At 51.7% G+C, this 16,952-nt stretch overlaps 2 protein-coding genes across 3 annotated transcripts; both read right to left on the bottom strand.

The window, feature by feature from the left end:
- Positions 1 to 135: 135 nt before the first annotated feature.
- On the bottom strand, positions 136 to 4,859 carry RPL27 (ribosomal protein L27). The gene is made up of 5 exons (XM_037886983.2): positions 4,728 to 4,859; positions 4,357 to 4,439; positions 2,910 to 3,079; positions 1,866 to 1,976; positions 136 to 226 (listed from the first exon to the last, which is right to left on the bottom strand). Exons 2-5 carry the CDS (start codon positions 4,435 to 4,437, stop codon positions 178 to 180), a joined length of 411 nt encoding a protein of 136 aa, XP_037742911.1. The 5' UTR covers positions 4,438 to 4,439; positions 4,728 to 4,859; the 3' UTR covers positions 136 to 177.
- Positions 4,860 to 5,594: 735 nt separating this feature from the next.
- Positions 5,595 to 14,123, bottom strand: RUNDC1 (RUN domain containing 1). 2 transcript variants are annotated; one of them, XM_037886899.2, is made up of 5 exons: positions 13,773 to 14,123; positions 10,874 to 11,032; positions 10,384 to 10,582; positions 9,932 to 10,045; positions 5,595 to 8,955 (listed from the first exon to the last, which is right to left on the bottom strand). In XM_037886899.2, exons 1-5 carry the CDS (start codon positions 14,106 to 14,108, stop codon positions 8,090 to 8,092), a joined length of 1,674 nt encoding a protein of 557 aa, XP_037742827.1. In that variant the 5' UTR covers positions 14,109 to 14,123; the 3' UTR covers positions 5,595 to 8,089. The 2 variants fall into 2 exon arrangements, with proteins under 2 accessions (XP_037742827.1, XP_043392637.1); XM_043536702.1 differs by lacking the exon at positions 9,932 to 10,045.
- Between the last annotated feature and the right edge of the window lie 2,829 nt (positions 14,124 to 16,952).

Below are 16,952 nucleotides of genomic sequence, written 5' to 3'. Positions count from 1 at the left end.
GTTAGTATTTAATTCCATTTAACGCTTCGACTGTAATTACCCCTGCAAGTCATCTAATCGAAGCACAGAGCCAGTGATGTTTACACCGCAAAGCCAGATGCTTCGCACCAGGGAACACTTTACAGGGCAACAAAATGTTTTTTAATAAACATTTATTGATGCAGCCATGTTACAAGTTTAGAATCGCAGCTTCTGGAAGAACCACTTATTCTTGCCAGTCTTGTATCTGAAAGAGAGGCACAATCCACACATTAGGGAACGCTTGGCACCAGTGTCCCGAACGAGCCTCAGCCCACACTTCAGGCCCACAGAAGCGCACATCTGCCCAGCCTGAGTGGGGCTCTGGAGCAGCCACCACCTCCCTCCCCCAACCTTTTGCAGAGAAAACTCACATGGGACTCTTCACCCTCATCTGCTTGGGTTAAACCCACTAGTGAGAATTTGCTCCTGTGGGCACTGCAGCCTGGCCACACAGGTCGCACAGCAGAGAGCCCAGTCCGTCATCATGGCTGGAGAGCAGTGAGTTCAGCTCCTCATGAAGAGGGAGCCACCTCACTACTATGCAGTGACCCCTTTGGCCACATCAGAAGCACTACAGGAGGCTGAGACGAGCCTGCTAATAGGCGTGACAGGCCTTTGGAAGGAGGAAAGCAAAGCAAAAATGCCACTCCCTACACCAAATCCTGGGCCAGTGCCTCACCTGGAGGGGAATAACCCCAGAATGTAAAACAGCATCTGCCTGGACAGAACTAGCTTCTCTGATTGGTTAAGTACAGCATGGAGATGTGTGCCCCAAACCAAGTTAAATGAGGCCTACAATTTCCTCTTTAACCCTGTATAGTCAGCAAGACGACAGGGGACAAGGGCAGCAACTCTTGGCAGTTGCAGGACTGACAATTCCCACTAGGTATTTCACAACCCCAAAGTTAGCAAGACATCTGCACAGCCCCAAGCCAGAGGTCAGCCAGAGCAGATACAGCAGCGTAATCCTGCAGCTAACAAAGGAGCCAAGGCAGTGAGGATGGCTACAGAAGCCACTACCCCTTCTGCAGGCAAGTCCCAAGAAAGGATGATTGCTTCTTGTTGCGGGGGATGCTAGTCACAATTCCTTCCTTTGAAGGGGAGGCTCTGAAAGAGGCCACTGAGAAGGCAAATCAGCCAGCCTGAAGCACTGATTGCAGCCGGGGCACACTGGAGTCATGTACTTAGGAAAGGGAATCCAGTGACATGCACCTAACAGGTAACTAAGGAACACGATGTCAGGACGCCACACCAACAAAATTAGGAAACAGCTCCTTTACGGTCCTATCTGCTCCTACTCCTCCCCTTGGTCACAGGTGCTTGTGCAAGTGCAGTATTAAATCTGGTTAACGTAACACATTGCTTTGCAAGAATCTGGCCCCCACCACTAGAATGCAACCTCCTTGGGGGTAAAGAGTACACACTGAAGGACAGGAAGTGAAAAATTATACGTATCCAGCTGAAAAGGTAGAATTTTAGGTGAAGGAGGGAAGTTACGTAAATATTAACTTAGGATGAGGCCTGGTGTTAATTTACAGTTAATGCAAAAGATCTTAACATCCTCAAGCAGCCAGACCCTCGGTTACTGTCACTGCAGGGCCAGCACAGCCCCACTCAGGAGCATGCTGGGACATCAGTGCTATATGAACTCGGTGTTCCTCGGGTCTCCCAGCCAACAGCTGTCAGGATGGATACACTTCACTTGAGAACAAGAACAAGCCGGGGCACTGGGTTGCAGGTTTCAATGACTCAGAAACTGAAGTATAAACAGATTCCTACAGTTCAATAAAGAAGTGAAAATGTAACAAGCAGCTAGGGGAGGGAGAAACAAGTTTCCAACTCACCTTTCCTCAAATTTCACCTTGGCTTCGCGCCTTGCCTTGCGTTTTAGCGCAGGGTCCCTGAACACATCTTTATTGACAACGGTTTTGTCCAGAGGAATATCAACAGAATACCTGAGAGAGAGGGAACAGCAGGCTTTGAAACACCCCAAAGATGTGCTACACCCACATGCCAGGGTGCGAGAGAGCTAGCCTGAGCCTGGCTAGACAGTGCACCTCTCCTGCCAGCCCACAGAATGATGGCAGTTAAAACATACCTAAGAGACAGAATCAGGCCAGCACCCCTAATGACCCAGGAGTCCTCACGCACTCTGAGCCAGCAGATGGTGTGAGAGGTGCCAAGCAGCCTTGCTTTGCCCTCACTGTGCACTCAGAAGCACACAACACTAACAGAACCGGGGAAGGGAAGGCCAGTGACAGTATCATGAAATGCTCTGGTTCTGCTACAGTCCCCAAATACCCAGCTCTTCCTATTGCGCTGTCCATAAGATCTCAAAGTCCCTTACCAAGGAGATCCGTATCATTATTACAAATCCTCTTCAGAGCTTACAAGAGGAAGAGGAAGGCTGTCTCCAGCCAAAGAAAAAAAGGAAAGGTCTAAATAATGGCCAATGCCACAAGAGATGCATTTGGGGACAACAGAATTTGTTCACCGACCTCTCCCACAGTATGCATCCGATGAAGTGAGCTGTAGCTCACGAAAGCTTACGCTCAAATAAATTGGTTAGTCTCTAAGGTCCCACAAGTCCTCCTTTTCTCTCCCACAGTGAGAGTGTCAGCCTGAATCGTGATGATAAATGAATGGGGAAGATCATGAAGGTCTCACCCCAACTTTTGAATCCTCCAAGATAACTAGCTCTGGCCACCCAAATCAGCATCCTGCAAATCTATTCACTGAGCTGCATAAGGACATAACTGAGGAAATCTCAGAGAAGCAGATTTCTTGGCTTTACCATAGAGAAAAGCTGCTTTTGCCACGTGGAAGGAAATGAAAAGGAATTTACTAGTTCTATCAGCAGCACTTCAGGGAGCCCCGAGCCTGCTCACCTGGTGGGCATTAGATGGTTGTAGTTATAAACCTTCACAAAAGATTTGATCTTGGACCTCTTCGCTATCTTCTTTTTGCCCATTGCAGCAGTTACCTTCCGTGGGTACCTATCAATACCAGCCACCAGGGCATGGCTATACGGTCGGTCCGAGGTACCATCATCAATGTTCTGAAACACACAGGAGACCTATTAGCAACGCACAGACACCTGGATTCTGGGAGGTCACCATAGAGCCTTCTACCTTTTGAACAGAAAAAACTGCTATAGCTTAACGAGTTTAAGGCGTTGGAGAGAGCGCCAAATGGCAGGGTGCAGAGAACCCAAAAGAAAATCCTCAGCTATGTGAACAGATCTAAAGCCCGCACGCCACAAAAAGCAGCACTAAGGGAAGTCCCCAGAACGCTCACGCTGTATTCCATGGAATTTTTAGAGGCTTCTCTTCTGCAGGTGTGCAACCCCCATGAATAACAACAGGATATACGCAACAACCTCAAACTATCTAGCTCTAGCAGTTAATGTTTCTAGGCATCTCCGTTCTCAGCCCGACAAGCAGCATATGGATGACAGATGCTCCTAGGTAACACAGAGAAAGCAGATGTCTAATTACTTTATGTGCTTATCCAGCCCTTGTCACTATAAAATCTGAGCGCCCCACAATCTTTAATGTATTTATCCTCACAATCCCCCCGTGAGGTGGCAGTGCTATTATACCATTTACAGGTGAGAAACTGAGGCACAGAGGTTATCCCTGCACAGCTCCTGGGAGGCTGGATTCCCAGCACAGGTAGACAGATCCATGCTATCTCTGCTCAAGCGAGTGCGCTGAAGGTAACAGTGCAGCCAGATGTACCCAGAGGAATTAAGTGACTTGTCCAGGGTCCAAAAGCAAGTTTGCGACACAGCAGCTAATCGGCCCTGGGACTCCCAATCCTAGATTAGTACCTGACCATTAGACAATCCGTCACATCCTGGCGCACCATGAATGTCGGTGCACTGGCCTGTGACCCACTCAGCAAACGTTAACCAGCCCTCACCGAACACACACACACACAGCAACTAAGGCCTACAGAGGTTGATTTAAACCACATAAAACCACAAAGGGATTAAGTGACAACTAAGATCAGAACCCATAAATCCCCAGCCGTGTTCAGAACAGGCCTCTCGCTAGACTGGCACAGAGAACTATGGAGACTGGGGAGAGCCTTTGGCTCTTTAAATATGCCCCACGTTTACATGCCAAAGGGATGGGGAGCAAATCATTCATGAACCCCCAGACCTGCAGGTGGGGCCGCCCCTTACATACCCCAGGCCAAGCCCTGGCCCGCCCTCTGCTTTTCAACAGCACCCAGAAAGGTCCGGGCGCTAGGCCACCGCTGCCGAAGGCCCCTCCCCGGTACTCGCAGCTTTGGGCCCCGGGCAAGGCCTGTTCTCAGCGGGTGACTTACCTTCACGATGACGGCTTTACGGCCCGAGTAGCGCCCAGCCAGGACGAGCACCACCTTCCCGGGCTTCATGAACTTCCCCATCTCTGCCAGGGGAGAACAGGCGTTAGGGGCCAGGCAGCCGCCGGGGCCCCCCCCCAGGACCGGGCCCCCCCCTCCCGCCCGGGGGCGCCCACCCCGGCCCGGGCCCCCCGCCCCGGGAACCTGCCCCGCGGGGTCCCGAGCCCGCTGCCCGCAGGAGCATCCCCGGCTCCAGCCCCGCCCGGCCCGAGGGCCCGGCCCCGCCGCGGACCCGCCCGGCCCCGCGCGCCCCCAGCCGGGCCCCGCCGCCCCGCGGATGGCGGCCGATGGCGGCCCCGCCGCCCAGGACCCACCGAGGCTGCGGCTCCGATGGCGCCCAGACCGGAAAAGGAAAGAGCCGCCGCGGCGCCGACCTTTCACCCCGCGCTTCCGGTCACCTGACTTCCGCTTCCGCCCGAGCCGCGCGGCGGACCCGGCCCCCTGCAGCCGTGGGGGGCCTGGCCCGGGGGAGCGGCAGCTCCGCGCTCGTCCGGTCTCCAGGGGCGGGGCGCGTGCGCGGTGCAGCTGATACAGCGCCGAGCACGGCCGGGCTCCCTGGCTGGGGGGGGGAGGCACAGCACCGTGCACATTTCCCCCCCGTGCACATTTCAGCGCGTTTAAAGGGGCGGCGGGTGCTACAGCTGCCCCCGCCCCTTGGCCGCGGGTGCGCCTTACACTTAGACGCCCTCAAAAAGATGATTTTATCTCCCCCCTGCAGTCATGTAAACCGCCCCTCCCCACACACTGTCGGGAACTGAACCAGCGACCCCGACCGACCCCCCTGCCTCTCCCACCCACACAATGGAGAAGTAGCATCTTCCCCCCTCCACGTTTTTTTCCATGGGGCAGCTAAGGTATTAAGGTATTACTCCAGACAAGCGTGCAAACTTTAAAATGGACAATCCTTTCCACTCCAGCCCTCAAGGCCAAGGTAGCCTCTTCCTCACCCCACCCCTGAGCCCATGTGGAAGGGGTGCACTTGACCTTCCAGAAGTTTTGGGGTTTTTTCCTATTAAGACATCAGCTGCCCCTGGTGGTGCCCAGTTGCGTCCTTGCTGACGCCAGTTTTTAGTTACCAATGATCTGTTCCTAAATGTTCTGTTCCTAAATAATGGTTCAGCATACAAGCTATAAAGGTAATAGCTGTAGGTATGAACCAAAGATTCAAAGTCTAGAAGGAATGAGAGGGTGTATTAACAGTTTATTAATGTACACGTAATAAAACATACACAAACCACTATGACTTTTATTATCAGCAATAGATATTGTACTCTCCACAACACAAATACATCCATCCTATTGCACATATGCACAGACCTAAAATCAGAACAAAATCAACATCAGAAATAAAGCAGATTTCTGAACTAGTGTACAACACAAACTTCTCCAGCATAGCACTGTTAACACAAAATGGAGTTAAGAATCAGAAAAACCTGAAGACAAGATGCTTTATGGAACCATTGAGGGCCCCAGAAAAGCCTTTCCAGCAATCAGACACTTCAACTGCCAACTTATTTGTAACTGCCACAGATTTAACAAAAACATACAGATTTCAGACAAAAAATAGTCAAACCAGAAAGGGGAATGTTCCATGGAAATTATTCTTGAATTAAATCTTGCCTCTCCAGCTAATCTTAATGTGGTTGGTCATTGGTAATTCTATAATTTGCTGTCCAGGAAGACAAGTTTATCTGGATAAATAAGCTTGGAATTTTTCACCCTTAGACAAGCCTCTGAAAATACATGAACAGTTTCATAACTGAAGGGTACAACATGAAAACAGTTTCCACATATGTAAGAGTCACTGCTGCTGGTTTTCATTATATTACAGTAAACTATTTCTGCATTAAAAACATGTGGAGGAATGTATTACTAACCACTAATTCTTCAAAGAAACTAACACCCTCCTTACAGTGTACTGTAAATTTCACTCTGCTCCAAACACGCAAATAATTTTTTTTTTTTTTTTTTTGGGGGGGGGGGAAGGAGCAGATTCTGGTCTCTCTGTAGTGGCAACTTCGTCATTAACTTCAATGAGAGCAGATGGGCCCCAGTGCTCAATGTCCAAAATCTGTGGTGTCAGTCTATGTAATTCTAGATGTTTTCCCAAATAATAGTTTCAATGCTTTTTAGTCAGAAATAAGTAGAAGCGTGCAGCCCGACTGCACTAAACTGTGCGTGCAACTGAGAGGAACTGGTAGTAAGAAAACATTCCTTTTCAAGCTTCAAAGAGAGAGCTATTATGAACAGTGGGGAAATTGGGAACAAAGAAACTACCTTGACAGCCCTATTTCTAGCTACTAAATGTACAACTGGAATGGTCACTCCCAACCCTCCCCCATGTGCCCGAGACTCGGATGTTGCTGTTTTGCCAGGAAGCTGAAGGGAACAGGAGGCCACACTGAGACACTACTGTTTCCCATATAAATCCACTACCTGCTGCTCAGGGCATCACTGATGCATGTACAAAGGAGACCACTCCCCTCAGCTCTATTCCAGTCAAAGCCTCAGTTCTCTTCTGATGCCAGAAGTGATTTTCTCTTGCAGATTACTACTTCCACAGCGCTGACTGATTTGACTGCAGACCTACCTGTAACCAGTGCAGGAAGCTTTGCCCTCAGACCAGCAGAAAATGCTCAGTTACACAATAACCAAATACACTCGATGTAGAAAGTTCTGGCCAAGAGATACTGACCACAGAAGTGCTCTCAGGAATTACACTGGGAATATCAGACATCTGTAACTACTACAATTTATTTTCTACAAGGAGCCATATGAGCAACTGTTCTTGCAGCACAGGGGCTAATAATTAACTCAAGTTAAACACAGTAACTGGAAAAGGGAATATTTGTTTACAGTTGTTAAACCAATGCATCTGCAATGAAACCCTGGCCTGAACTGGTATTCAGGGCTTTGACCAAAGCTCCAAGAGGGAGCTGAGATTCTTACACAATGCACCTGAATGCTCAATCGAGTCACCTGTCACCCCATAGTCCAAAGAATCTCAATGTCTGGACTTCTGCAGCCACTAATCCTGCAAGATACAAACCAACAGGCAACTATAGCTCAGGGCAGAAATTGTTCCCAGGCCTCCTGTACATTCAAAATCTACATAAACGTGGGGGAGGGGATGTCTGACTCCACCACCGGGCATGTTACATCAAGCCTAAGCAGCAGAAGGAAGGTATATCTGTCAAAAAGCCGCACCCAACTCTGTGTGAAATAGCCAAATGCCACAAGTGACAGCTTTTAGACTAAAAATTCTGGGGGCTGACGTGCAGCCACAGCACAGGAACTGCTTCCACTGAACTCCACGGGAGCTGCTCCGATGCACTGGCTGTAAAATCAGGCCCTTTTTATTGCATTTCAGACAGTGGTTCACTCCTAATGCATGTGACAGAGGCAAGGCACCGGCAGATGGGGTGCAGCAGCTCTGCTGTTAGGAGCTGCATTATCATAGGCCTGGGCGAGGTGGCACACAACCCAAACATCTGCAGCATTTCCTCACAGGCAATCTTGTAAGGGAGGTTTCCAGTATCAAGACAGGAGACTGCTATCCTAGTAGACACAACCAGCTTCAAAGGCGGCAAGTTTGGTCATAAACAAGGCTCCTCCTCTAAGCAAGTAAGTTAATACATTCCTATGGGGGAAAGGGGGCTAATCCAGAAAGGGCACATCAAAAAGCATCTCTGATGTTTTTCAGCTGCCGGACAGCCAGGTCAACAGGAAGGTTGAACTTTAAATTGCTCAGGCGGCTGAGAAGGTTGAGTGCACTCTCAAAGCCTGTGTTGGCCACGTAGCTCCAGGGCTGATAGTGAGACTGTATCAGAGCCCCAGATTTGCAGATCAGGTTCACCCAGGAAACCAGACGCTGTTCATTTAATGCCATGCACACCAGGGCTTTCAGTTCAGAGTCCGCACTGCGCTTGAATGGATCATGCTCTGTGAGGACAGTGTGAATAGCCGTTAACAGGCTCTGCTTGGGGGTCACAGTGATGCCCCCCATCACGGGAAGGGAAAAAGACTGGGAGAGCTTGCGCGCTGGGGACTCCACGAAGGCGCGGCCGTTCTTGGTGTTGTAATACTTCACAAAGAGTTCCCAGGGGTGCATGGTCTGTGGCGACGAGGTAAGTGCAGGAATCAGGCACGCAATGGGTGCCAACACCAAGCTCATCCCTTGAGAAGAGGCATAGAGCCCATGAGCCATCAGGTCTCGTATAGCAATGGTCAGTTCCTTCCGCACAGCCAGCGTCAGCTCATCTCTTGCTCCTAAGGAGACATCCTGCATGCTGGAATAGCTGAGCACATGATCCTGGTGCTGGTGCTTCAGTGCCAGCTGCCTCACTTGGTCTACAGAAAATTCCAGTTTCTTAATTAAGGGAGAATAGTCCTTATTGGCCTGGTCCTTCTGCCAGAGGGTGCGGGGGATCTGACCTGTAGCACAGCCAAACTGACTGACAGCAAATATCTGCAGCACAGCAAGCATGCGACGCATAAGGTGCAGGCCTGTTTCTCGCATCTTCCTGGCATCCTCTGGGTTCACTGTTTGGTTAGGGAAAAGGAGGAATGATGCCGTTAGATAAATCTGATTCTCTATGCTTATTCCTATAAACAGGGAGCTCATCAGCCACTCCACTAGGGGATGCTTTCGCTCTGGTGCTGCTGGCTGGGTGATTCATGCGGCTTTGCTCAAGAGAGAGTGGCAGCTTCTCAGCACTCATGCAAACTGGAAAATGGGGCATCAGATATTCATGTGTCCCATTCGCAAACCGCATTATCCACCTTAAATCACGTGGCAGAGAATGAATCCTACTAGGGGTGCTCTTTTAGCAGGCACAAGTGACCATAGCAGAATTTTAAGACCTCTAGTGAGGGGAGAGGGTGTTTCAGACACAGATTTGTGGATATCCCAGTATCAGAAGGATAATGACAGGGTGCCAGAAGCTTTTGTGGAAGGAAGTTGCTCATGTGCAAGGAACTAGTGGTCTCAGGGAATAACCTGGCCTGCTTATGCCAGAACCTGGGACCAAATCAAGCTCTTAAGTTGATGGTCTCATTGTAAACTATAACGAATAGACACACCAGCCAGCGACTTCTGCTGATGAAGAGCCCAGGACTAGAACAGCTGGAGTGGTGCAGGCCAAGACTGAGCTGCTTTGGTAAAGCTACAGCATGTCAGGAGAGACTGCACAGCACCTTGTCTGCATTATGTCTGCTGCTAGATAATTATCAGAAGCCCCTCATTTTTGTGAGCTCCACGTTGAAGAGCGACCCTATCCCTCAATGATGTGTTGGTGCACATTCACTGTACAATCACACTGGCCAACAGGAAAAGGTAAGAGGTCAAACATAAGGTTTCTGGCTTATTGTCTGGACCAATGAAAGGGTAAGGGAAATCACCACTGGCAGGGGAAAAGCACTGAATGTAGGAAGTGATGGGACACCAGTTCCTGCAGGATGGAAGCCATGGCTAACAAAAGGAGAAGCAGCAAGAGCCAAACACATGTAAATTGCCCACCTCTGTTATTCCCGGGAGGCAGCCTGGCATTCGGTTTGTAGGGGCCACTTCCAGGCTTCCTGCCTGAACATGCACACTGTCCATCCTCCACCTGGACAGGATTTCCAGCTTCACCTAGAATGAGGAACCCACAATGCCAACAGTTCGTTATTTTGCATCCCTACATCAGCTGAAAGATTTCGGCAACATATTGCACGCTGCAGGTCAGTATTGCCTCGTGTTCCTCTACACATGGGTGACCATCCTGCCTCTCAGCATCACACGTATCAGTGCCCCAGGGTCTCCACACACTATCCCTCACCACCGAGAGGTCTGTGCTACTCTGTGCCAGATTCTACCCCATTGAGGTCTGCATCCTTCCTCTCCCTGATTCAAGCCATGCTATACCCAAGATGCCCCTGCTGCACCAATGAGCAGCTCTCCTGATTGTATAAGCAAAACCCAGCACGGACCCTGAATGAAGCTGATGAACATCTCCAGGTCCCGTATTTGTGTCTTCAGCTGTTCCACCAGCTGCTCCTTCACCCTTGCAGGATTGACAATCTGGGCAACAGCCACATCCACCTGCTGCCGCAGCTCCTCTGGGGACAGTGACGCAATATCCTCATTCAAGTTCATATCCAGCTTCTTTATTAACTCCTCTATAATCATCTGCAGAACATTACATATAATGAGTGTCATGATCTCATGTGGCCCTCCCACCTGCGGAGCCAGATTGCTGCTTTCACTTTCCCACTAGTTATTCTGGGGCGAAGCCAGTCCGGACTTTATTCTGTCCACTAACAGTAAATTGCAGTAGTCCCCACGGATTATACTCATGGGTGCAGACTTATGATGATGTATTACAGCTGCCTGAATCAGCACTGGCCACATGCTAGTGTTCTGAGGGAGGCACTAGCTGGTGTTAAGAAAGGGCACTGGCAGAGGATCCGGAGGCCTTACCCGCTGTCTTTCCATGACCATGGATTGGGGCAGTGAATCATAGCTGCCCTCTTGGTAAGCGAAGGTCTCCAAGTCATCTAGTTGCGTCTTGAGCTGCAGGATCAGCTCTCGCTGCTTCTCCTTCCGGGCCTCAATTCGCTCCTGATTCTCCCGCTCCCCCTGAAATGAGTTTATTGGAAAAGAAATTGAACACTCTACTCATAGCCAAGGCCCTGGAGATAGGATTGTTACACCAGGGATGTTTGGCAGTTAACCTTACAGCCCATGCCTCTAGCGAGTTCTGTGCACCCTCACTGACAAGAGGCTGCAGGCTTTCAGGGAGAAGAAATTCCAGCCCAGTCACCTCTATACAAAAGAAGCGTTTCTGCAGGCGTCTTGCACCCCCCTACTCTAGTCTCACTAGTCAGAAACCTCGGCAAGTAGAGAATTTTGTTGTAAGCAGTCAGATGATGACCACGTCTCATAGTAACTTCTGGAGTTCTTACAGATCTCAGAATGAAGCAGCAACCTGACACCACGCCCTACATAACAGAGAAGAGTCACGGCTGCATGGCACTTTATCTTGGTATAACCTGAAGGGTATTTCAGGAATAGGTTTTCTGGATAATGCACTAAAATTGTACATAAGTGAAACAAATGCAACCTATTATATCTCAATCAAAAGGTAGATTTATATTGAAAGTGGCACGTATCAAGGCCTCCAGATATTAAGCATGGGAATAAAAAGCAGAAATATTCAATTACATTCTAAATTAGATTTGGGTTTGTTGTTGTTTTTCCTCAAATAAAGTAGCTGAAATTTTATTTATTTAAATAAAACCTCATTATCTCACAGACATTTGGGATCCTTCTGAATTACATACAAAGCCAATTAGTATCAAGATCACAAACCTTATCTCTACTCCTGCATGAAAATCAAGGGTCCCAAGCAAGTGTTTGAACTGCCCTGACTTCAATCTGAACTTTGCAAGCAGTACTAATGCCTACAGACAGAATGAGAGAGAGCGAGAGAGAAAGAGAGGGTTCAGCCAAGAGCCAGAGTTCATTCTGCTCACTATCCTCACCACTTCCAGCACAGGGCAGCAAACAAGCAAGATTAAACTGGAGCACTTTAAAACTGCAGATGGGCAGGAAATTGCCACTGGAATAAGGTTTGGTGTAGGAGACTGGAGTGGTACTGAAAGCCTTGTAACAGTACCTTATTTAAAACTGATTAATTGTGGGGGTACAGATGAAGCTTCTTTGCTTCTGAGAGTAGCTCTAAGTCCCTGCCCTGCTGTTTTTGGTGATGTAATAGCTGCTAAGCAGCTTTTAGTAACATTAAAAAAAGCAAATGGCAATCGTCCAGATTTCCCATGTGCAAAGAGGCAGCAACATTCCCAATTAACCTCCCTGTCCCTCTCATCCTCTTCTCCAGTGTGCGCTGGCCCCTTGCACAGGGCTTCCCCATTAGCTGGTAGCAGGGGCCCTGGCTAAGCCCAGCACCCTGATCCGCCCCATGCATAATTTGCTATAACACTCCTTGTTCATTGTGCTTGAGGAAAAGGTGGAGGGGGTGTGGAACTGTAAATATAATTTATCTGTACAGGTGTAAGATCAAATGAGGAAGGTCAACTTCCCCTGTTCTGATGCGAGTGGAAAGGGAACTGTAATGCAGGAGGCTAACAGGCAGGTTATACCAAACATTGTCAGCGATCTAAGCTAATGAATCACACCGGAGAAATTCATATGGATACTGTATCCTGACTGTCTTGTACTGCTCCTGGGAAATGCTAGCAGGCCAGGCAGAATGATATATCCTACAAAGATGAAGTGCAGTATCACTTCAGCTTCCTTCACATGGCTATTGCTGGACACACCGTACCTTCTCATTTTAACTGGGCACTTCATGGCTGAGGTTCAAAAGTGAACGGTCATATTCAGCGGCTGTCCACACTGTGAAACAACCACGTTTAAGAAAACTCTGTGCAGCCGAGTCTAACTATGGGTGCACCGGAGCGAAACAGTGCTTTAGCCCAAGGGCAGATTAGTCCAGAGCCTGGGCATGAACAGTCCAGCCCCATGCACACAGGTTGGATTTCGGGTTCTCTGACCTTGAAGCCGTTCCCCGTAAATTGCACTGTTCAGGAAACCGGGTTCTGCAAGCGGAGCCCTTCCGCTTCTCCTGGGTGTGACCACGGGGTACCTCGCCAGCGTGACTCTCAAGAGCAACCCGCTCCGCAGAACGAAAGGCGGGAGCGGGACAGAAGACGGGGGGCTCCGAATTCTCCCCTGCATCAGTCTCCGTGGAGACGGGCCACCGGCACTGCGCCCCCTGAGGCTGTGCCTGGAGCGGGGAGCAGCGCTGTGCCCCCCCAGCCAATCAATCCCCCCCCGCCCGGCCCGCCCCCCGCAGGCAATCCCGCCCCCTGGTCCGCCCCCCAGGCCAATCCACCCCTGGCCCCCCCCAGGCAATTCATCCCCGACCCCTCACAGGCAATCCCGCCCCCCCCCCCGGCCCCCCCAGGCAATTCACCCCAGGCCCCTCACAGGCAATCCCGCCCCCTGGTCCGCCCCCCCCCGGCCAATCCACCCCTGGCCCCCCCAGGCAATTCACCCCCGACCCCCTGCGGGCAATCCCGCCCCCCAGCCCGCCCCCTTCCTGGGCAATCCCCCCCCCCGGCCCCCTTCATGGGCAATCCATCCCCGCCTCCCCCCGCGGGCAATCCCGCCCCCCCCCCCCCCGGTCCGGTCCGCCCCCCCGAGGGAAATTCCCCCCCGGCAATCCATCCCCCCCCGGCCGCACTCACCGGCGCCCCCCCGGGCCCGGCCCGGGCAATTCCCCCCCTGCGCCCCCCCCACGGGCAGTTCCCCCCCGGCCCCCCGGGCAATCCATCATCCCCCCCCCGGCCGCACTCACCGGCGCCCCCCCGGGCCCGGCCCCCGGCGCGGCCGGGCAGCCGCGGAAGGCGAAGTCCTCGAGCTCGCGCAGCAGCCGCTGCTGCTCGGCGGGCCCGGCGCGCGCCACCTGGCGGAGCCGAAACTGCACCTGGGCGAAGTGCGAGACCAGCGCCAGCAGGGCCCCGTGCAGGCGGCGGCGCTCGGCGCGGAGCCGCGGCAGCGAGCGGGGCGAGCCCGCCGGCGAGCCCGGCCCCGACCCGCCCGGGGCCCCGGCCTCGCCCGCCTCCGCCTCCGCCACCGCCCCGACCGGGGCCCAGCGCTCGCCGGGGCCCAGCGCCCCGCCCTCCGCCTCCATGGCCCGGCGCCGCCGCTAGCGGGCCCGCTCCGCCGCCGCCTCGGCCGCCGCCATCTTCCCGGAAGCGCCGCCGCCCCCGCCGGCCCCACAGGGGGCGGGGCTTCCGGGGAACGGGGCGGGGCTTGGAGCAGGGGGCGGGGGCTCGGCGCTTCCAGGGAACGGGGCGGGGCTTGGAGCGGGGGGCGGGGCTCTGCGCCTCCGGGGAACGGGGCGGGGCTTGGAGCGGGGGGCGGGGCTTATGCGCAGCGGGGGCGGGGCATGCGGGGGCGGGGCTTCGAGTTACTGCTGGAGGAACCGGGTCGGTCGAATGTACCCCGGGCCCCCCACCCCGGGCTGTTCCCCTGTGCAGTGCCCCCGCCAGCCTCCCCCTCCCCCTCCCCCCCCCAGGCCAGTCCCACTTGCCCAGCTGGCCCTGCCCCCCCATCCAGCCTCTTCCCCCATCCGGCCCGTGCTTCCGCGGGCGGCCACTGGCGGCCGTCCTGGGGTGACCCTTGGAGCGGTCGGGCAGCGCCTCCGGCCTACGAATGGATTTATGGGTAACAGTGGGGGGGGCGCGTGGGTGCTAGTCAGATCACGCTGCCTGATGGGTTTCGCCCCAGAGGTAGCTGCAGTTCTGTGCCGGGTGAAGTGGGTCCTCGTGCATTGGTCTGTAAAGTCCTTGGCGATGGGCGATGTTATTAATGATACGGGAGGGTCACGCACCATCCCCCGTTCCCACCCCATGCCAGGGGTTCTTTGTGTCCTTGATTCTGCCCTCTGCCCCTCTTCACCCCATACCTAGTTCCCCCTTTCTGCCCCTACCAGGGGGTTTGTGTTGTCTCCTGTGTACCCCTCCCCTCAGGCCAGGGGTTTTGTTGGCCCCACCTTCCCCCCATCCTCCCTTAGAAGGGCCTGGAGAGCACTGCAAAAGCAGCATGCTTAGCTTCTAAGTGTGGGACACTTAGGTCGCTCTGTAGGATCCTTTCAGGCTCATTAAGGAGGCCAGAGACTGATCACGGTGTGGCTGGCTAATCTCATCCAGTCAGCCCTGTGTGGAAGGTTGATGTGCCATAATGTAGACATGTGGAGTTCATGGTTCATAAGAAAAGACAGAACATTTGAGATATGTAATTAACAGTCCCCTGTGCTCTAATTTTCACTCTTCAAACCACAGACTCACCTAACTTCTTGCATGGATCATGGGTGCTGTAGTCCTGTTGGGATTTCCTGTGCTAAGAAATATAATTGTAGCTACCTCTAGAGGACACATCATACACTCCACTCTGTGCACATCTAATCACATGGAGGAGGGTAACAAAGGTAACTGGTTTCCAAGCTGGTGGAGTTCAAGTGTAGGGAAACAGGGGATTCCTATAAGGAACAGGGAGACATATAATCTTTCCCCACAAATGCAGTCACTCCACAGAGGTTAGGTTGGGGAGACCATGGCATGACAATTGTCCAGCTTGCAGGGAAGAAATTTGTTATTGTAACTGGTGTTGTCATGGAGAACAACCAAAATAATCCTTAGCTCTCACATCACACTTAACCATCGGTAACTAAAGGCTAAAAAATGGAACCTGCAGAATCAAGCCATCAGCAATGAAAAATACCCCAGCTGGAGAGTGCCGAACAGAGCCTCTCAGTCATCTATGATTCATTAAAGGAAACTTCTACAGAATCATTTTGTTTTCAGTAATAGACTCGCATGTATCCATGGTAAATCATTTTTATTTACTTCTGCAGTTGAAATCAGGAGGGTGACAGGAATGTGCGAGACAAATACAATTCCTGCAGTCCATGAGCCACTGTGCCTTCATTACAGGTGGAATTAATGAGAACGCCGGGTTAAAGGACTCAAGCAGAGGGTTTTCACTTTAAAGTTCAGCCTCATTAAGACACAGATTGCAGCCAGCTGTCTTTTTGGAAATGGCAATGCGAGATTTTGCTGCAAGAGTTTTTCTTGAGTAAAGCTTTATGGAAGCAGCAATCCTGCTCTCCCTGGTAATTTTAATTTATATGGTAATGGATGGGGATGTCCCAGTGGGAGTGCATGTGTCCCAGATGATGAAGGGGAAAACCATCATTTAGATCTGCAAGTTCACCCCTTTGCATATTCTTCTCAGACTTGTGATTGTAGAAATGCAATGAGAGGATAAATGTTCTAGCCAGAAGGAATCTGCGTGATACATGTTCTTTTTATGAACAGTAGACACATTAGATTGTATCAGGCATTTCTACAGGGCTTTTCATCTTTGCCACAACTTACTGACACAAGTAGGGTGACCAGACAGCAAATGTGAAAAATCAGGACGGGGGTAAATGAGCCTATATAAGAAAAAGGCTCAAAAATTGGGACTGTCCCTATAAAATCAGGACATCTGGTCACCCTAGACAACACCCTGTTCACCCTCACAGTTGGTGAGACAGGCAGACAAGCACAGAGAGGTGAAGGTTACATAGCAAGACAGCCGAACAGCCAGAAATGGAACCTGTGGGCAATTTTCTCAAACTTAGCTGCCTAAAATGTAGGGCCTAAATCCACATTGGGCACCCAAATAAGTGGTCTGATTTTCAGAGGTGCTGAGCACCACAGCTCCCCTTGGCTCCAGCTTTAGCAGGGCTGGGTCAGAACCACTCCGCCAAAGAGCACACAGAGTGACAGGCCAGGCCTGGCTGCTGCTCTGAATATCAACATGGCCAAAGCCAAATTAGCAGAGGGGCCGTTTGCAAGGCACGGGAGAGGAAAGGGCGTTTTCCCCACAGCTCTTGGTACTGACACCACACATCCTATTTACCTAAAGAGAATTACCAATCCGGTGGGTCCTATCAGGGCCCAGATTCCCCGTATAGGATGCAACAGGC

Source organism: Chelonia mydas, chromosome 27 (genome assembly GCF_015237465.2).
Source record: "Chelonia mydas isolate rCheMyd1 chromosome 27, rCheMyd1.pri.v2, whole genome shotgun sequence".
NCBI lineage: Eukaryota > Metazoa > Chordata > Testudines > Cheloniidae > Chelonia > Chelonia mydas.
Note: the sequence above shows the minus strand (reverse complement) of the source record. Positions and strands in the feature narration are given on the sequence as shown.